This window comes from Lactuca saligna, chromosome 6 (genome assembly GCF_052625555.1).
Source record: "Lactuca saligna cultivar CGN05327 chromosome 6, ASM5262555v1, whole genome shotgun sequence".
In the NCBI taxonomy this organism is placed as follows: Eukaryota; Viridiplantae; Streptophyta; class Magnoliopsida; order Asterales; family Asteraceae; genus Lactuca; species Lactuca saligna.
Genome location: NC_136422.1, coordinates 145,134,284 through 145,153,043, shown reverse-complemented (window position 1 = coordinate 145,153,043; position 18,760 = coordinate 145,134,284). Strand labels below are relative to the sequence as shown.

The following is an 18,760-nucleotide window of genomic DNA, read 5'->3' as shown; positions in this document are numbered from 1 at the left end:
ATGGTGCCAGAGAGCTAAACTGAACACAATTGTTACCTTCACTTTCTCTTCAGAATCGGATGATTTGGGCGAGACGACTGCGTGATCAATTGAAGGAGACAAGGGCAAGGCATGTCATTTGGGACGATTGAAGGTCAAAACTCAGTCAGTAGGTTTTGATAGGGTAGAGTTTAATGTCCACTTGATATCTCTATAGGTGATATACACACTTCTCTTCTAATACAATGTTAAAAAGTTAAGTTCAATATAAAAAAAATCTTACTTATGGAGATTGAAGCATATTTGTATTACAACATCCTATGGAATGTGCTTAAACATGTAGAGTTACAGGTAGATTAAATTTATTTCTTAATAGTTCTTTTGAAAAAGTGCATTACAAGTGCATGATTTAGAAGAACTGCCTATATAAGTGTGAATCGTTGTCGCTTCATAAAGCTTGGGCCAGGCTTTTATTCACTCATGAATGAATAAGACACATGATTATAATAGTGTCAAGTATGAAGCATTAGAATTTGTGTAAAACATATGTGCATAATATCTTTAGTTACTTAAATGACTTGAAAGGTTTAAGACACAAAGATTCTCGAGTATTTGAAATGAGTATCATACGAATACAAAAACTCATTCTTTAAGACATTTTGGTTTATGATGAGTTTGGTTTTGTGTTTACTTTTAGTTAATTAAGGATTACACTAAAATAGAGGAGAAAACAAATGTTGGTGATTTTAGAGTTTTCAACATATTGTAGTGTAATTAGTATTACTATCGAGACAAACTAACTTCATTTTACTTTCCTGAGGTATGAGGTGCATAATCGGATTAATAAATGTGGACACAAGAATACATATGTTTAAGGGCAGTGCCCCTGGACGAGTCCAAGGGAGATGGACATTGCATGAAGATGTTTGAACATACAAGATAGAAAAACCGATTTTTTTTCTCTCAACAACAAACTGTCTCAAATAACACAAAACACAATTAATGTATTATGTGTTTGTGAATCGGATTAGCCCTGAATCGAGTTCGATTTCTTGTATTACTCTATAAGTCTGTATTCATATAACCCCATGAATAAGGATCGAATTATAGATTTCGAAAAGTACTATAATCACGATCCAAGAAATTAACCAAATTATTCAAGCTATTGTTATTATAAATCTCTAAATTCTAACATAGTGAAGAAAATTTAATATATTGAGACTTTTCCCAAAATGTGCAGTTCTTCATTCATATCTCTCATTCTTAAAATAAATCTAATGCTCATAAAAAACTATCCCCTTATAATTCTTATAAAGTGTTGGTACAAAATCATTGCAGAGCTTTTGGCAAACCAACCACAAACTCACAATACACCTTTTGTTTTGTGGACGGGGTCTAATGCATGGGCCCAAAATCTTTCTTTTGGTGCTTTGATATATATTCATCTTTTCGTACAATCTTTAACATTAATTTTAATTTTATTTCGTTTTCAATATGAATTATGAAATATGTGAAATTCGTATGTTTGTTTACTACGCTTTATCTAAGGGATTGAGTTTCAATTCTTTTAAACTAATTTTGGATTTCAAAATTTTTAACTAAACTTGCGTAGAATGGACCTTACGTAAATTCGAAGCAATCCTAGAACTAATATGACATATTGTTTAACGAAACCATCCAATCATATATCAAATATTAAAAATAGATCTCTAAAGTCAATCATATATTTTCCTTTTTAGCCCAAATCTCCACATGAGAAAAACTGATTAATGACATTACTACCACCTGAACAAAATATCCAAAAAATAATATGGTTTATGGTTTTACCAAGTTTATTAAAAATCCAAACAACTTAATAAAATTTGAAATTGAATTTTATTCAGTTTGACTCAAAAAAAAGTCAACGAATAGATTTACATTTCAACTCACAGATATAGCTAGCAGCAACAGGGGAAACAAGCATTCCACAGACATCAACATTCAACCTCTTTCCAAGAAGAAAAAGAGATAAAAATGGTGTCAAAATAAAACAGAAGAAGCAGTTGATAGTGAGGTTATAACAATGCTTAGAGGTGCCATTGTTGGGTCTGTTAAAAACGTGGCATAATTAGAGAGCTGATCACCATTAACACAAGAAGTTAGCATTATTCCATCACCTGTGACACAAACATTGTTTTAAAGTTAATTAACAAATCTCCATTTTACCACAAAAAGGAAACAAAAGAGAAGAATGTTTCATGTTTGTTACTTAAGGAAGCTGGAAGTCTGAATAATGTCCCAAAAAGATAACCAAGAAGAGGCTTTAGAACAAATTGACAAACATAACCCGTAAATATAGGTATTGGCCTCTTGAATGCTTCTGTAAACATTAAGAAACCTAAAGTTGAAGCATAATACCTGAAAAATGATTATAATTCATGAGTAGAAAGAAATCACACGAATTGTTTCAGTCATACTACATAGATGGGATTCAGGGACTAATTGAGAAAGGAAATTATGTTAATAGATTCAGTTAACCTGCTAGTAAACCATGTGAAAGAAGAGGGATGAATGAAAGCCAAAATTGTACTGATGAGGACAACTTGAGGCAAAATCGAATTGGCTTTCTTCAAAGTGTCGATGATGGAGGTCGCGTTCTTTTCATGATTCTGAGACAATACACACAAAAATTAACATATGCAAACTTCATACAATCGAAATACCAAATACCAAAACAGTGTACACGAACTTATAATTAGTCGATTATCGAATGGATTCACAAAATCGAGTGTTCCAAAAATCGATTACCTAAGGTAATATTGGTGCGAACTCTTAAAACTCATTTCGATCAATCGGATTCACAAACTGATTTGAAACAGATCTACGAACTACTAATCGTGAACTCCAATCTAAATTTCAACAGAAGCAAAGTTCGACGCAAATCAACAATAAGAATGTTATGTAGAAGAAAATCATAAGTCAAAATCAAGTGGAGAAAAATGTACCACAGAGGGAGATGGATCGGAGACGAACTGGAAATTCTAAACATGTATTTCCTGCAAATTATAGCAATCATTTAGAGATTGATGAAACAAATGGTAGCATATAAGCATAACATGTATGCAGAAAATGTAATTTACTTTGGGAAAGAGATGAGCATTTTGGCGGTAAAAATACACAAGGTCGGTTATGGTGATGAAGATTACTGTACACATTCATAGTTGGTGGTCAAAGGTTTATGTTAACTCGATATATATACGTACTTTAATATTTTAGATATTTATTTATATTTAAAAATCATAGGTATTATCATAGTTGTCAAAATCGCGATCCTGATCGTAGGATCGTACGATCCTACGATCCTAGGTATGAAAAACGATCCGGATCGTAAAAGGATCGTATTTGGGGTAGGATCGCAGGTAAGATCGTAAGATCGTAGGTAGGATCGTAGGATCGAGATCCGATCCGATCCTACCTTCCTTTGATTTTTTTTTTTTTTTTTTTTTTTTTTTTTTTTTTTTGCAAATGAAATTTTTTTTACCACTTTATGTCTTTTATCCTTTACCAATCTACCATTTATCATTTTTTATTGTGATTTATGACTAATATTTTGAAGTTTTTATAACTTTTGAATGAAAAACTAAATGTTTGAAATAGTTTTCATGATTAAATATTATAAATTAAAATTATATTCTATTTTGTGGGATCTTAAGATCTCGATCCCGATCTTGCACCCAAAATCGATCCTAGGTAGGATCCTGATCTTGACAACCTTGGGTATTATATTTTGGTCAATTTTTTCGGTTTAAAAGTTCAAGTATTATATTTTATTTTATTTCATTAAAACTACTATTTTTTGAAAGAAAATTTTAATATAACCATTGACTTTCACACTTTAATTCTGGTTAATCGGTTGTTAAAACTACTATGATTTTTTATTTATCTTTGTAATATTATATATATTTCTTAAAATGTCATTTAACTTTTTGAAATAGATTTTTAACATTATATGTATAACATATCAAACCGACAACAAGAAAATCATTTTAGGACATAAACTTTTATTTCATGAAATATAATGTCATAAATAAGAAAGACGTCAGTTTTAGCATTTCTTAAACCTGAAATATAAGGTCACAGTGATTGTACGTAGTAGAAACTATTTTAAAAAATAATTTTTGTGGACCAAAATAGAATTTAACGATTAAATAAAAATACCATTTTATTCATATCGCCCTTTTTTAAATATAGATATCAAACTCTCATTATCTCCAACCCAACATCAAAACCTATTTTCAAAATAAATAATATAACACATACCATTTCTTATAGCATTTTGATTTAAATAAATAATATAGCACAAAATAAAATAAATTTTACAAAAAATAATATTTTTTCTATATATTAATACTCATACTATTGTACTTTTTTCATTAATTTAATAGGAAAGAAATTGAATAATGATTTCTGAATTTCAAATTCACAGATATATAAACTTCATATATTATAAACGATTTTATATCTATATAATACTTTAATTTAGTAATGTTATATAACTGACGTGTTTGCATGTTTTGGTTCCAAATTAACGTCAACTTCATGAGTGTATGGTTTTTACACCACCAATATATTTATTAGTGAAATAATGATAATGATACCCTATTTATAATATTTAATGAAATGTGAGATTATAAAATACTTGTTAGTCGTATATAATGATAACAATTTTATAATATCTAATATCAAGTATTTTTGTAGTTTCAAGAAAGCGGTGTATGGGTTGTTAAATTTGTAAATTAACATTAACATCACTTTCTTGGAGTTACGTTTAGCAATCAAAAATAAATAAATAAATGTAATTTAAAAACTTTTTAAGATATTTATTTTTTGTAAGTATTATCGAGTTCGATTTTATAGATATGTAAACTGTTCATTTCGTTCTAGAAGATAGATATATTTTTAATAGTAAGAATTTTGATCCGAATTTTGTTCTAGAAGACACATATATAATATACTTATGCCTTGTACGTTTTTATTTATTTAAGTGATCAAAATATATATAATATGCGAGTGATCAAAATCAAGTCTTATGTGATCAAGACTCCAAGATACATAATGTCTACCTTTACCTTAAAATTTATGTTAAGAAGTATGGAAGTGACTACTTGAAAACTAAAGAAGCTCCAAATAAGACATTAGTCTAATCTTGATTTGTATCTGTCAATGAAATTTTGATATCGTCATATAAGTCTAGATATTTCAAAAGCATGTTTTTTTATATAAAAAGGTATTCATAAAATACTCCAAACATAGAATAAATGGAGAGCCTTATCTAACTCAAATCATGACAAGCTTGACCACCACTAGACCTTAAATTCACAAAACTACAGAAGACAATCCAAACTTTGTCTTTCGGGTTTAGAACCAAACTTCCGAAATGTACACAAATCTCATTTTGTCATTAGAGTTATCAATTTTTTGAGTGTTTGCAAACATTAAAGAATCTTCCAGACAAACCTCATAAATGTTGGTGATTACTATAATGGAATTTAATTTACATGTTACCAATGAAGTTTAATTCTTGTTTTTAGACAAATTAGAAGGTGGAGAATGTATGTTTATATAAAACAATTTTGATCTCAGTTTGAAGAAAAGTATGGGGTAAAGGGGTTGCACCCCTGTATGCGGTCTTAGGGGCAATGGCATCCTTATTTATGGGGAGAAAAATCAACATTTAATGTTTAGCAATGTTATCTTTGGTAATCAAAAGAATTCAAATTCAATAAAAACCCTAGTTGGTCTCATATTGGTGCCTTGATACAAGACTGTTATTTGAAGGATTATCCTCATAATTTTGATTTCGTGTACCCCATGCATAGGTGGAAATGTCATATTCAAAAAGTGATCACACAATCTTTCAAGCAGATCCAGGTAATTCATCGTTTTTAAAAATATTCTTCTCATTCCAAACCCTAACAATCAAATCTTGTCTCTATTTACTTATCTTTGATCATAATCTTGTTAGTATGATACCAATTACTTTGAAAGTGCAAGTGTTATATTATTTTTGTTAGATATTAATCTTCTGACCATGGGGTGTTGACGAGGACAACGTGGGCAGTTGTACAACGCTTAATCTTTATTATTATTATTAGTTTATATATATATATATATATATATATATATATATATATATACACACACACACACACACATATATATATATATATATATATATATATATATATATATATATATATAACTTATAATAGTGATAATGACCCTTTTTTGGTTCGTCTTAGGCATTTGAGGATATTAAATCCTCATAAACGATCGTGATGGTGACATTGCATACAAACAGTTTGAGTCCTACCTTTTAAGGGTTCTTTATAGTTGATTGAAGTTGAAAAACTGAACTCACTAGATAGAATTGAATTGAACACGTGGATCACCCTCTCAGAATGGTGTGTGAAGCACTTGTGGTTTCCTTTCTTTCTAAGTTGTAATCTTATGTTGTTATTTTTGTATTTGTAATTTTTATGACATGCTTATAGGCACTCCTAGACTTGTATTAACTGAAGGTAATGTAACATCCTCCACTGGCATGTATAATAATATTTTCCACTTTGAGCCATCAGACACAAACTATTAAGGGGGATCACCCATTCGAAAATTGCCCATGCCTTGGCAGGCTTAGCTGTAGAGTTCTTATGGGATCTGTTTCCCTCATAGTTTAAAATACATTATATGCAATACCTGTTTTATAAGATAATGGTATAAAAGATGTATGTGTATGTGTAAGTGTGAGTGACATGATTTATGTCACTATTTTACAAGGTATATGAGTTTTACATGAACATGGTGTAAATGGAGTAATTATATGAGAAAAATGGGAAAGGTATATGAAATTGTAATTTCATATAAACGTGAAAAAGTCCCAACTTTGAGGCTATTAAAGATAATCTTAGATGCAAGTTAAATAAAAATGGTACAAAGTAACTTGTAGTAGACTTGAAAATGAAGCAATAGCAAAAAGAATCAGCTTAAAAGGGGTTCGTACGAATAATCTATAAGGTTGCGAAGTTGGACAAAAATTAATGAAAGCTGATTTGGAAATTTGACATCTACAGGGTGTCAACTTTGAAGGTCAATAAGTTGATATCTATAACTATGTAACTTCCCAAATTTCAAGACCAAAAATTTCATTTTTAATTTGAAGATTCATAAAAACAGATTACTGAAAATGCCATCAATGTTATCTCAAAAACATATCATAGGAAAATAATGTCAGAGTACAAATCCCAAGAATCTCATGTGCGGAAAATCATGTGTTCGATGCGCTGCTATCGTGCCGGCTCCTTTCCCTTCGAAGAAGAAGGACCTAAAACAAAAACTGAAAATTGTAAGCACAAAGCTTAGTGAGTTCCCCCATCATACCATATATCATACAATAACATACTATCTAACTGCCTAGTATATCAGGGTGCTGGCCTACCCCTTCGGTCTCTTTCAACCGGTAACTTGCCTAGCATATCAGGGTGCTGGTCTACCCCTTTCGGTCCTTTCGACCGGTACCTTCCCTAGCATATCAGGGTGTTGTCCTATCCCTTCGGTACTTTCTAATGGGTTATGAGCATGACATCATTCCTATGGTTGTCATGCAACCCTAATTACTTTGATCTAGGTTTTTCAAATTTGAACATACAACATTGAATACCAAAGCAATAAACCCTATGAACTAGCATATAATTCGAAATTGACATATAAACTAGTTAGAATGATTACCTCAACTTGTTATGTAGTAATAACAAGAACTCCTTGACCTTTGAAAGCTTAATGCCTCAAATGTTGCACCTCTAATGGAGTCACAAACACCACTAGCAACAAGGAAGAAACAAGAGAGAGAGAGAGAGAGAGAGAGAGAGAGAGAGAGAGAAAGAGAGAGAGAGAGAGAGAGAGAGAGAGGTTCAAAATCGACTATGTAATCCTTCTAGGGTTTCTAGTGGTCGATTTTATCATGCCTAAGGGTTCCTTATATAGTTGAGCAATCAGGGTTTCAGTCAAAATCCTAATCCAGTTGCTTAGACCTTAAGCAGCCCAAAGGATCCTTCCAGAAGGCCCCTTGGACGATTTCTATATGGACTCCCATATAGAATTCGTCAATTGCTTCCTTGTGGATCCTAAGCCCAACTTTGTAACTATCTTATAATTACAATATCAGTCCCCTTAATTTAATCAATATCCTTTGGTCACAAAATTAATTCTAAATTAATTCTTGATCAATATTAATTAAACAATATGTTTTCTCTTTTAATATATTATTCACATAATATATTAATAAATCATAATTATTCCTCTTTCTCCATAATTCATCCTATTAGTTATTATAGTGAAGGCAACCCAAAAGGACCATGCTCATAATCGGGTCAAGTATATACCAAAATAGTTATAGGCTTAGACACCTAATCCAACAGTCTCCCACTTGCATAAGTCTAATAGATATTTTGCAAGTACGACTTCAAAACCTGATTAGCAATCATAGCTTTCAAAAGCCAATGTCGAACTCTGATCTTATCAGTAACATGTCCTTTAGATAAGGTATCATATATTCCTCCATTCTAGATATCGTATGAACTGGGACATGGATTATAATCATTCTCTCTATTCAAGTGTTGTTTCCCGATTTCTGATTTATGACGACTGACAACAGACTATAATTGAATAGATCAACTTAGTCCAGGCTTGGCCAAGCGCTTAGGGTGTCATCATTAACATCGAGGGACCCACAGATATCGTTTTTATCCCACACTAGGTAAAGGGAATGGGTAAACTTCAACTCAAATGCTCACTTTGTAACAGCCCGGAATTTCAGGTATTTCTTTAAATTATTTTTGGGGCACATTTAGGAGGGGACTCAGCGAGTTGGTGCATGACTCGCCGAGTAGGGCCATGGTCTTGGTCGCAGATACGCGACTGGACTCGACGAGTCCAATAGGGACTCGGCGAGTCGACGCTGTTCAGCTGAACCCTAGCCGTTTCGATTCTGAATCGTATAAAATGATCTTATGGCCGTCATGTCGCGTCTTTTGGCCGATTGAAGATACCTTGGGAGTTTGTGGGCATCTGGAGCAAGAGTGAGGGCTAGAGGAAGCTTGAAGAGATTGTTAGACAAGGAGAGGCAAGGTGGTGATCAAAGGAAGTCCAAGGAGTCGAGTACTGGAGGTTGGGGACACAGGGAACACGTTTCCAGGTAATCTTCGGATCATAATCTGTAGCTTTTACGTTGTATGCGAATTTAGGGTTTAGGAAACCCATTTAAGGAATTGTTAGATTATAGTGTTGTTACAAGTGTTTAAAAACCCCTGTAATAGTATATGTGAAAGTCCAGGAAGCCCCATATCTATATACTTCGAAATCATGCGAAATACAGGAGGCAGCGGATTGACTGCATGGCGAGGACTCGCCGAGTCCAATGATCAGACTCGGCGAGTAGCTTGAAGATTCACTAGGACTCGCCGAGTTGTTCTTCAGACTCGGCGAGTAGCTTGAAGATCTACTAGAACTCGTCGAGTCGTTCTTTAGACTCGGCGAGTGGAGTCGGGGTGTCTATACTCGCCGAGTTGCCCTTTGCACTCGACGAGTCCGGTCAAGATTGACCGTTGACCTGTATGTAACTTAGTAGGGTCAGTTGTCTTGTTTGATAAGATCATTAATAAAGGTATGTGGTATTATAGGGAACCTGCGGATTAGCGGATCGAGTGCGAGTAGCTCGAAGGGTTTATAGCTTGCATACTACGAGGTGAGTCTTCTCACTATACTTCACCCGGAAGGGTTTGACTGCGAGACCGGAAGGTCGTATTTGTTATATTTATGCTATGTCTAGAGAGGTAGATGCTTTATATGTGATGTATGCTTAAATGTGATGTATGCTTATACGGGCCGGAAGGCGAGACTTTATGTGATAGAAAGAACGGTATGGTGTATGACTTATGTGTTATGTGCGTTATGTTACATGTGTTATGTTTTATACTATTATGGGCCGGAAGGCAAAATACTATGGGCCGGAAGGCAATTTAATACGGGCCGGAAGGCGATATGTTATGGGCCGGAAGGCAATGTTATGTGGACTGAAAGGTCCGGGCCGGAAGGCGTATGTGGGTAAGTCGTATACTGGGGAACTCACTAAGCATTTATGCTTACTAGTTGTGTTTATGTTTTTCAGGTACTAGTGATGACCGTGGGAAGGCGCCAGCGTGACACGTACACACTGCCATTGTTGAAGATATTGGAGATTTATCATTTATACTTTTGCAATAAACTTGGAATAAACTCTGTTGTCGAATAATGATGTTTTATTTTAAATGAAAATTTTATTTGAAAATTTGAGCTGTTACACACTTGTACTTAGTCATCAAATCACACACAATAATATGTTTTATAACACCAAGTTACTAGTGCGTTTACATATGTCAATGTGCAATCGACTTGTAAACTACAACTCACATGTCTCCGTTTCAAGAATATAATATATTAACGTCTCACTAACCACTCGTGATAAAATCCATGAAGTGATTCAAGTGAGTGTGGGTTTAATCCAATACTCAAATCTTATTTTAGGAGCACTCATGAACACTACAACAAACTTTGGCTATGTCTAAAACACTTCAGACAATCTACAGTTAGATTCATGACATTCTTGCCTTAATACCTACTTCCAAAGTATGATCGATTGTGAATGGTTTGAATAATGTTATTATTCGGGAAGTCAAAATGAAGTAAAACATAAGAATAATCGAACCAAATATGGCCTCAAACTCTTGAGTATAAATAAAACACATTTTATTTAATCACCATATCGATTACACATTATTCATTGTATAATGTTTCGGATAATCAACTTAATGCCTGAATTGAAACAATAGTCATCCCATGCTCTAAGCATGCACACTATGTTTACCTATGGTGCTTACTTTGTGAAATAGATCAATTGAACACATTTCCAATGATACTAATTTCACAATTCTCAATCCTTATCACAAGTGTAAGAATATTAAATTCTTCCAACTATTAGAATGTGTTAGATTCTAACATTTTATGTAATGATCCTTTTGTAATGTCAAGACACCAAAGGCACAAAGACTTTGTTAATGAAATTACAAAGTACTCTATGAATTTTCATATTCAAAGTACATTCCTTTGAACATCCTTCTTGCATAAAAGTTTCTAATCTACATAGATTCTTAATATCCAACTCCCATTATGGAAACATTTCCATATTTACCATATAACAACAAATTCTAAATAGAATCTTATCTGTTCATAATAATGTCAATATGGTCCATTCATTACTATACTTCCAATTGCCCACAAGTGACCAATCCTTGGCAAACCTTAGATTGTACATGACAGTTGTTTAACTTATTTTAATCATACTCGGCTCTGGTCCTTTTTCCCTCTTAATGCCCTGGTCATTTGGAATATCAGAACGGTTGAATACTACAACATATTTAATCGATCATATACCTGAAGCGTATGGGATACGTTACATAATGACTCACATAAAAACATGATACTTTACCAGTTTCTTGCTATAATATTTCCATATATAGAATTTCCTTATGTTGTGTCACACCCCAAAACCAGAACGGCTGAAATGTTCTGGGGTGGATGACGTCATGTCAAGTATCACAACATATGCAGTATAGTAATCAAAGTACAACAGCCATTGCATTAATAGTAATAGTTTTACATAGGTTACATTTCATAGAGACATCAAAGTAATACAGAAACTAATATAGATGCAGCTCGGTTCTAGGCTGACTTCGCAAAAGCTTCCCGGTGTACCTGTCTATCGCTGACCTAAGAATACAAGTTCTTTTGAAAGTGAGTATTAGCATTTTTATAAATGTTGGTGAGTTCATAAGTATTTAGTGTCATTTGTATAAATACGCATTTTTATTCACAATAACTTTATGTAAGATAGTAGTTTAGAATCTACGGTGTATTAGCATCTTTTCCAGAAAATCCTATATTTTCTAAATAAAAGCAGTCTTCTACCAAGACTCGACAGACTTATTTTTTAAGAAGCAATTTTTCCCAAAAATACTATCATTATCGGAATACATTATTTACCTTAAAGGAATGATGAGAAAATCACAAGTAAAATACCAGGGGAAAAATAACATATGCCTCAGCAGTAATACTGTTGACTAAGGCAACAAAAGTCATAGACTCCAGGAGAGTATCAAATGAATGATACGCCTGGCTCAGTCTAACAAAAGGAAGCACAGACTCCAGACAGTATCGAATGAACGACACAGCTAACAAAGTCTAAAACATGAAAATACAGACTCCAGATAGTATCAAATGAATGATACAGCTAACAAGGTCTAAAACAGGGAAATACAGTGATAAATCTTGTTACCTTAAGGCCATGAATTATAAGGTAAACATGGAGATACTTGTAACCATACTGATTGACAGTAGAGAACTTGACGCCCTGCAAGCATCGGAATGAATGTAACATCTGTCACCACCTTGTCTTGGTCGGCTGGGGACTGTAGCTAGCAGTCCGGGTGTGGGAGTGTCAGTCCCGTATAGATCTATACACACAATGCCCGCTCTCCTACAGGAGACTCTGGTTACCAACATGATAGCAGGGAAATCCGTGTCCAGAGGATGCATCTCGTATTCTGAATTCTAATATAAGTAGTGGACTAATGATATAGACTCACGAATGAACTGACTCCTTTGGAATTCTCGTACTAGAAAGAGTAAATAGAACCTCCTAACTATTCCTATAATAGTTACTAGTGTCTCTGGTCTATGAACAGTGATTGGAAGAATGCCCTTGCGACCCAAGGGAAATGAACTAGTCGATGGAAACCTTTATGTCTATACAAGTATACATAATATATAACTAATGTTTGAACGACCTTCGGACGGGTAACTGATACCCACCAGACCACATCCCAACGAGGAAAAGGAAATAGGGCGAACTAGCCTTCCTAAGTCTTTCAAACATTGTTTATATAACTATACAAAATACAGGAATGCATTTAACGAAAGATCTATGAATAATGAATTGAAGGATGCCCTTGCTATCCAAGGGAAGTGAACTGGTCGATGAAAAACCTTTATGTCTATACGTGTATACATGATATATATCTAATGTTTAAACGACCTTCGGACAGATAACCGATACCCACCAAACCACATCCCAACAAGGAAAATGAAATAGAGCGAACTAGCCTTCCTAAGTCTTTTAAACATTATTTATACAACTATACCAATACAGGCATGCATTTAACGAAATAAAAAGCATAAAAGAAAACTATGATGAAAACTTTGGAAAAACCTTTACACATAAGAAATTTACGACATGATGTCAGTTTGTAAAACAAGTTTTGAAAATCTTTGGAATCTTTTAAAAAACCTTTCATACTTTATCAAGAGTTGAAAACATAATTTGGAAACCTTTAAGCTGGATAAAAAGTTCAATATGCAAAATCTATTTTGCTATACAGTTATTAATCACATGGGATTTATCTAATAACTGTACAGTTCAACTTGTATCCCCCCTATAAAAGCAGTAAAATCATTTAAAAGGTTAATTCAGGGGTATGAACTCACCTGTCGTGGGCGATTCGGATGAATGGGCGGTATAAGATGCTAAGTGTCAAGTGAGGACTTGACCACACACACGAATCCTATTTAACATGTAATGATACATTTAAGTATCCAATTAGTCATTTAATAACTAATTCAGCAAGTAAAGATGCCCTCCTTCATGAAAACATTATGCTACAAGTGCTAGGAGTACCAAGGGTTGCATATAGGGAGTATATGGACTCACATTGGATTTTACTCTTCGAATGATGGTCCTTATGGGTGTTTATTGTTTCAAGACCACTTCCCCCATGATTTTATGGCCGTAAACTCATGGTAGTGGTGTCATGGTATGTTTAAAGGTCTTATCTCACTCATAGAATCATGCTAGAGTCGAATCAAGGGCTAAGGAAGTGACTTGGGGCTCAAAATGGACACAATAGGGAGTTTACGGTCCTTGGACTACTCCTTAGGGAGTTTATGGCCGTAAACACATGATTTTACGGTCATAAACTCATGTTAGTCCATTTCTTTTGTGCTTTGGTCGTTCTAGGCTATGTTGGCAAGGTTCTAGTCACTTTTATGAGCATAGGAAGGTGTTAAAGGCACTTAAACACCTTGGAAAGGTGTTTATGGTTTTAGGGAACCTTCCTAAACTGTAAACTCAAGTGTTGCTCATTTGGGCATGTTTTGGTGCATCACATGAAGGAAATACAAGGTTCTAGGCACTCATGGAAGCTTTTGGATGTGTTTAAGGGGTAATTTAACACTCAAAAAGGTGTTTATGGTCCTTGAAGGTGGGTTTACGGTCCAAGAATATTCTTGGGCCGTAAACTCATGTTTACTCCCCAAATATTGAGATTTTGGTGTTCTAAGTCCTTTCATTTAATCCCCTAAGTCATAACTAAGCCTTAGAAGTGGTTTGGAAGGGTTTTTGGGCATCAAAACACTCTTTCACGGTAAACCGTTTACGGTTTTAGGATGTTCCCAAACCGTAAACTCTTATTCTTGGGGTTTTTGGATGTTTATGCCACGAATTTGCAAGTGTGATAAGCTAAACAACATGTTAGGAGGGTTAACTTATCGTTTTGAAGCTCGAAGGGGCGATTTTTGACCAAAACCCGACTTGTAGAGAGAGAAAGTGTCTAAGGCGTGAAAAACGTTGGGATGGAACCCACTCAACTCTTATATAGGGTTGAGTTTACAGTCTGGGTGGGGGGGGTCCACCCAACACCAACCGCACACGGGGTTTTTCGCGACTTTCGTTAAACACAGAAAATTTTAAATTATACCTCCTTACTTTTGGTTCGCTTGACGAATATTATTTAAAATATTCCAACAGCTTAAGTCCGGCCAAAAATATTTTTGGGATAAATTTGGCTAATCTTTGACGTGCTTAATTACGTCGTTAAAACTAACGGAAATTTTGGGTTGTCACATCATCCCCCCGTTAGAGGGAATTTCGACCCGAAATTTGAGTTTAGGCAACGAAGTAGGAATGAACAATCGAGTAAAGAGATGAGGGTACTTCCTATTTAGTTGGTCCTCGTGCTCCCTAGTGAACTCTGGTCTTCGCATTTGAGTTCTAGCGAACCTACACTTAATGGGATTTGGATTCATTATGCTCGTTTTATCTCTCGGTGCGTGATATCCTACAGGTTCTTCTACGAAGTTAGAGTCCCCAATGATTTCCATCAAGACGAGTGAGATACTAAGAGTGACGCCGGGAAAATACTTTTCAGGTCTAGGAAGTGGATTGACTTGGGGTGAAACTTATGGAATTTCTGAAAGTAGTCGTTGTCTGACGAGGGTTGGACCAATTTTTGTAAAGAATCTCGGATGGTCCTAAGCTCTCGGAAAGGTAGAGATTTTCCGTACTTAGAACATAGCGTACTTCTATAGCGAGATCATCACTGGTGCGATCGCCATTTTGATGTTCCAAACGTTCTCTCATACTGGGAGTGCATTTTGTCAGGTTGGTTCTCAGAAGGTTCAGGTAATCCTCGGATTCGTGTTTCCTGCTGATTGGCCCTCGTAGGTTTTTCTGGGTCATCGGATGAATTGGGTGTCTACAGGTATCTGTTTGCTGCAGGGTGACTATCTCAATCTTGTGCAAAATAAACCTGCACTTCTGATTCTTGAGATGTTTCTAACGGAGACTCCCAGGATTGATGGGATAGGGTTTTACCAGACGATTGTTTTTAGGAAGTTTTGAGATTCCTCATCATTGTCTAGTTGGCACTTTCACAATATGATTCTTATCGGGAAACAATCATGATCTTACTTGCTTTTCTATTTCAATAATAGCAAGATATGATCTAGGTTAACTCAATCCTTAGAGATTTTTTGAAGTGTTGGACTATCTTGGGAGGTGGTTCTACTATTTCCGTGTGAGATAGTATTCTTGGAACACCTAGTAGTCCAGTGAATCTCTAAGACATGCCCTATTCTCCAAGGTGTCGGTTTATTCCAGTTCTAGAAAGCACGTTTTCTTGTATAACCCATCGACTAAAACCTAGACTGGTGTTGAGTCTAAAGTCTCTTCGGGATCTGGGTTACGAGGCTTAACGCAACTGACTTTCGAACTTTATTCAAGTGTTCTTGGTTGCGGAGGTTATCCTGTGGTTCTTGGCATTCTAGTATTCACTTCTGAGAATGTAGTCTATCATCTACAGGGCGACGGTGACTTCTTCCACGTGGGGAGGCGGAGTGTCCTAGGCACTATTCATCAGCCGTAGGGTGGACGAAGTGCCTGAGCAGTGCGGGCATCTTCTGCAACTACTCTTCTGGTGGTTTTGAGTTTCCTTAATTTAAATTAAGTCTAGAAGTATAGGGTTCCGTCACTCGGAACTTCAAATTTTCTCATCCACACTTCTCAGAGCTTATCTTATTGCAGCTTCCATGTTTCTGGGATATCTGCTAAGATGCTTAATTCGCGGGATTAAGCGTGAATGGATGGTCGTAGTCAATGTCCTTGACTCTTACGACTCAAACTTCTTACCAACTGAGGGTGTTGGCTACTACATTAGCTTAACCGGGATGACAACAATTTCGGATTTGTGGTCATTTTAGTAGCTCACCCGCAGTGGTTCACTTGACTCTAGTCCCTATTCTAAGGGGATAGGATAAAGGGTTTTACTATGAGGTTCGTGGTAGAGTTCATGCTTGGCTTAACCACTATTACTTGGTGTATGCAAGCCATATATAATTGAGGTCGGCAGGATGTTCAGTTGTGCGACTCCACCCAGACCCACAACCAAACGAGGAAAAGGGAGTAGGGAGGAAGCACACATCTTAAATCTTTTTGATCTGAATTATATACCACTCTTATGCATATACCCAGTTAATAGTAGTCAATCCCATGAGTTCTTTCCTCTTGATTCGCGAACCTGATTGTGAGGTGCTAAGGGTCTGTCTGGGGCATCTATGGAGTAGGTTTCGAAAATTTATCGTCATCTTGAATGCATGCGGTGTCTTTCGCTTCGGGTTCTACTTGTATAAGGAAGAGTTGGTTAACAACGCGTGATACCCTACTCAGGGGTATTTCGGGAAGTTTTAGATAAGAGAGACGATTGACGGATCGCATCAGGTTTTATTATTAGGTCCAGAAGAACCTTTATTTGCCGAAATGGCTACGGTGAAAGTTCTTTTTACACAGCACTAGGAATTTACACATGGTTGCACTAAGTCGAACTATGATTGATAGAGTCGTCGAAGTTGGCATACATCAACATGACATAGAATGAGGGTCGATAGGGCCATGTGCTGAACGGGCACACAAGTTCTTGGTGTCTCGGATTTTGTCCCGTGTATCACTGGCGCGGATACTTGGACTGATAGAGTCGACGTGAAAACTACAGAGGGTCCTGAGGTTTCGGAATAATGTACTTTTCATGAATGGATTCTCACGAGGTATGTCTATAATCTCTTAGCATGCACTAGTCACGTACAATTAAGGTGGGAAGGACTGTTGACTGAGCGACTCCGCCCTAAATCCACAACCAAACGAAGAACAGGAAATGAGGCAGCATCACTCACTCGAGGTCTATCCATCTTAATTATACATGGCTTTAACGTATATACCGAGCCATTATAGCTTTAGCTGATGAAAATTTTGGATTCTTACAACCGTGCTGCAACTTTCGCCTTAACGGGAGAGTAATTACAATTATAATTAGCCTTTTAATGTTTCCGGTTAATGTTTTCAGTTAGTTATCTGAGATTGAGAGACGTACCAAAATTTTACCGGGTTCCTTGATGCTTCTCCTAGGTATTAGGGTTAGACTCCTCATGTGTCTTTGTCGCTACCTTCAGTTGGGCAGTCCCTCTTGATGTGCCCAATATCACCACATAGATGGCAAACTGGACTGGACCTCACATTGGTGGTTGATGTAATGAACTCAACCAGGGCTATGCAGGTATGAGAGGTATGCCCCTTCCTGTTTCACCTAGCACAAAAGAGTTCTCGACAGACACCATGATGATGGTAGCCACACTTGCTGCAACTGGGAAGGTTTCCTAGGTATGGCCTTCTTGAAGTCGAGATGGAAGGGTTAGCAGGGGTATTGGCTACCGCAGCTTGTTGCCTTTTGGAAGGTCCTTGAGTCGAGGTACTTCCTTCCTCGCTCTTGAACTCTCTCTTTCGTGGAGTTGGTTGAGGTTCTCGGGTGGCTGGGTACGCAGGTGTTAGTTGTTGCTATCCATTACGTAGATCGAAATTTATGATAGGGCTCTTGCTAACATTGGCGTTGTTAGCATTCAGTTGAGCCATGATAGCTGCTACGACTACCGAGACTGCAGCTTGGAACGTAGCTTCATTGAATAGGAGAGTCGGTTTCTCGCCAGCGGATTGGTTACGTTTCTTCGGAGGCATGGTTTTCCTACACGGAAAGGAACACAAGCTGATGTGAGACGATGGTTAACTCTAGACATACCTATCCTTACTATAATAGGCATAAATTTTTCCCATGCCTTGGATATTGGTTATCTGAGTGTCGACCTACATCCCTATGATGTAGTCCGGGTATTCAAGGTAGAAATAAGAGTATCGGAAAGTCATGAGATGGGAGTCGTTCCAACTAAGTTATCTTTATATTGGAGAGATTCACTCTCCGGCCTTGGAAAGATCTAAGGACAGTTCGGAATGCAGATTGCGGAAAGAAAGGCTCATGAAGACTTATGGCTAAACACTCTC

The 18,760-nt window shown here is 36.0% G+C and overlaps 1 protein-coding gene across 1 annotated transcript; it reads right to left on the bottom strand.

Moving 5' to 3' along the window:
* Window positions 1-1,714: 1,714 nt before the first annotated feature.
* Window positions 1,715-18,439, bottom strand: LOC145002980 (putative sodium/metabolite cotransporter BASS6, chloroplastic). Its single transcript, XM_078962150.1, has 6 exons — window positions 18,308-18,439; window positions 2,497-2,627; window positions 2,228-2,376; window positions 2,011-2,135; window positions 1,909-1,966; window positions 1,715-1,764 (listed from the first exon to the last, which is right to left on the bottom strand). Exons 1-6 carry the CDS (start codon window positions 18,437-18,439, stop codon window positions 1,715-1,717), a joined length of 645 nt encoding a protein of 214 aa, XP_078818276.1.
* Between the last annotated feature and the right edge of the window lie 321 nt (window positions 18,440-18,760).

What these genes read in the sequence shown, in the direction of transcription:
- LOC145002980 (XM_078962150.1), bottom strand. Translation starts at nt 18,439, where the DNA reads ATGCCTCCGAAGAAACGTAACCAATCCGCTGGCGAGAAACCGACTCTC. An exon ending in TGAATGCTAACAACGCCAAT is followed by an intron (nt 2,628 to 18,307) that starts GTTAGCAAGAGC and finishes GTATTGTCTCAG; the next exon opens with AATCATGAAAAGAACGCGAC. An exon ending in TTCACATGGTTTACTAGCAG is followed by an intron (nt 2,377 to 2,496) that starts GTTAACTGAATC and finishes ATCATTTTTCAG; the next exon opens with GTATTATGCTTCAACTTTAG.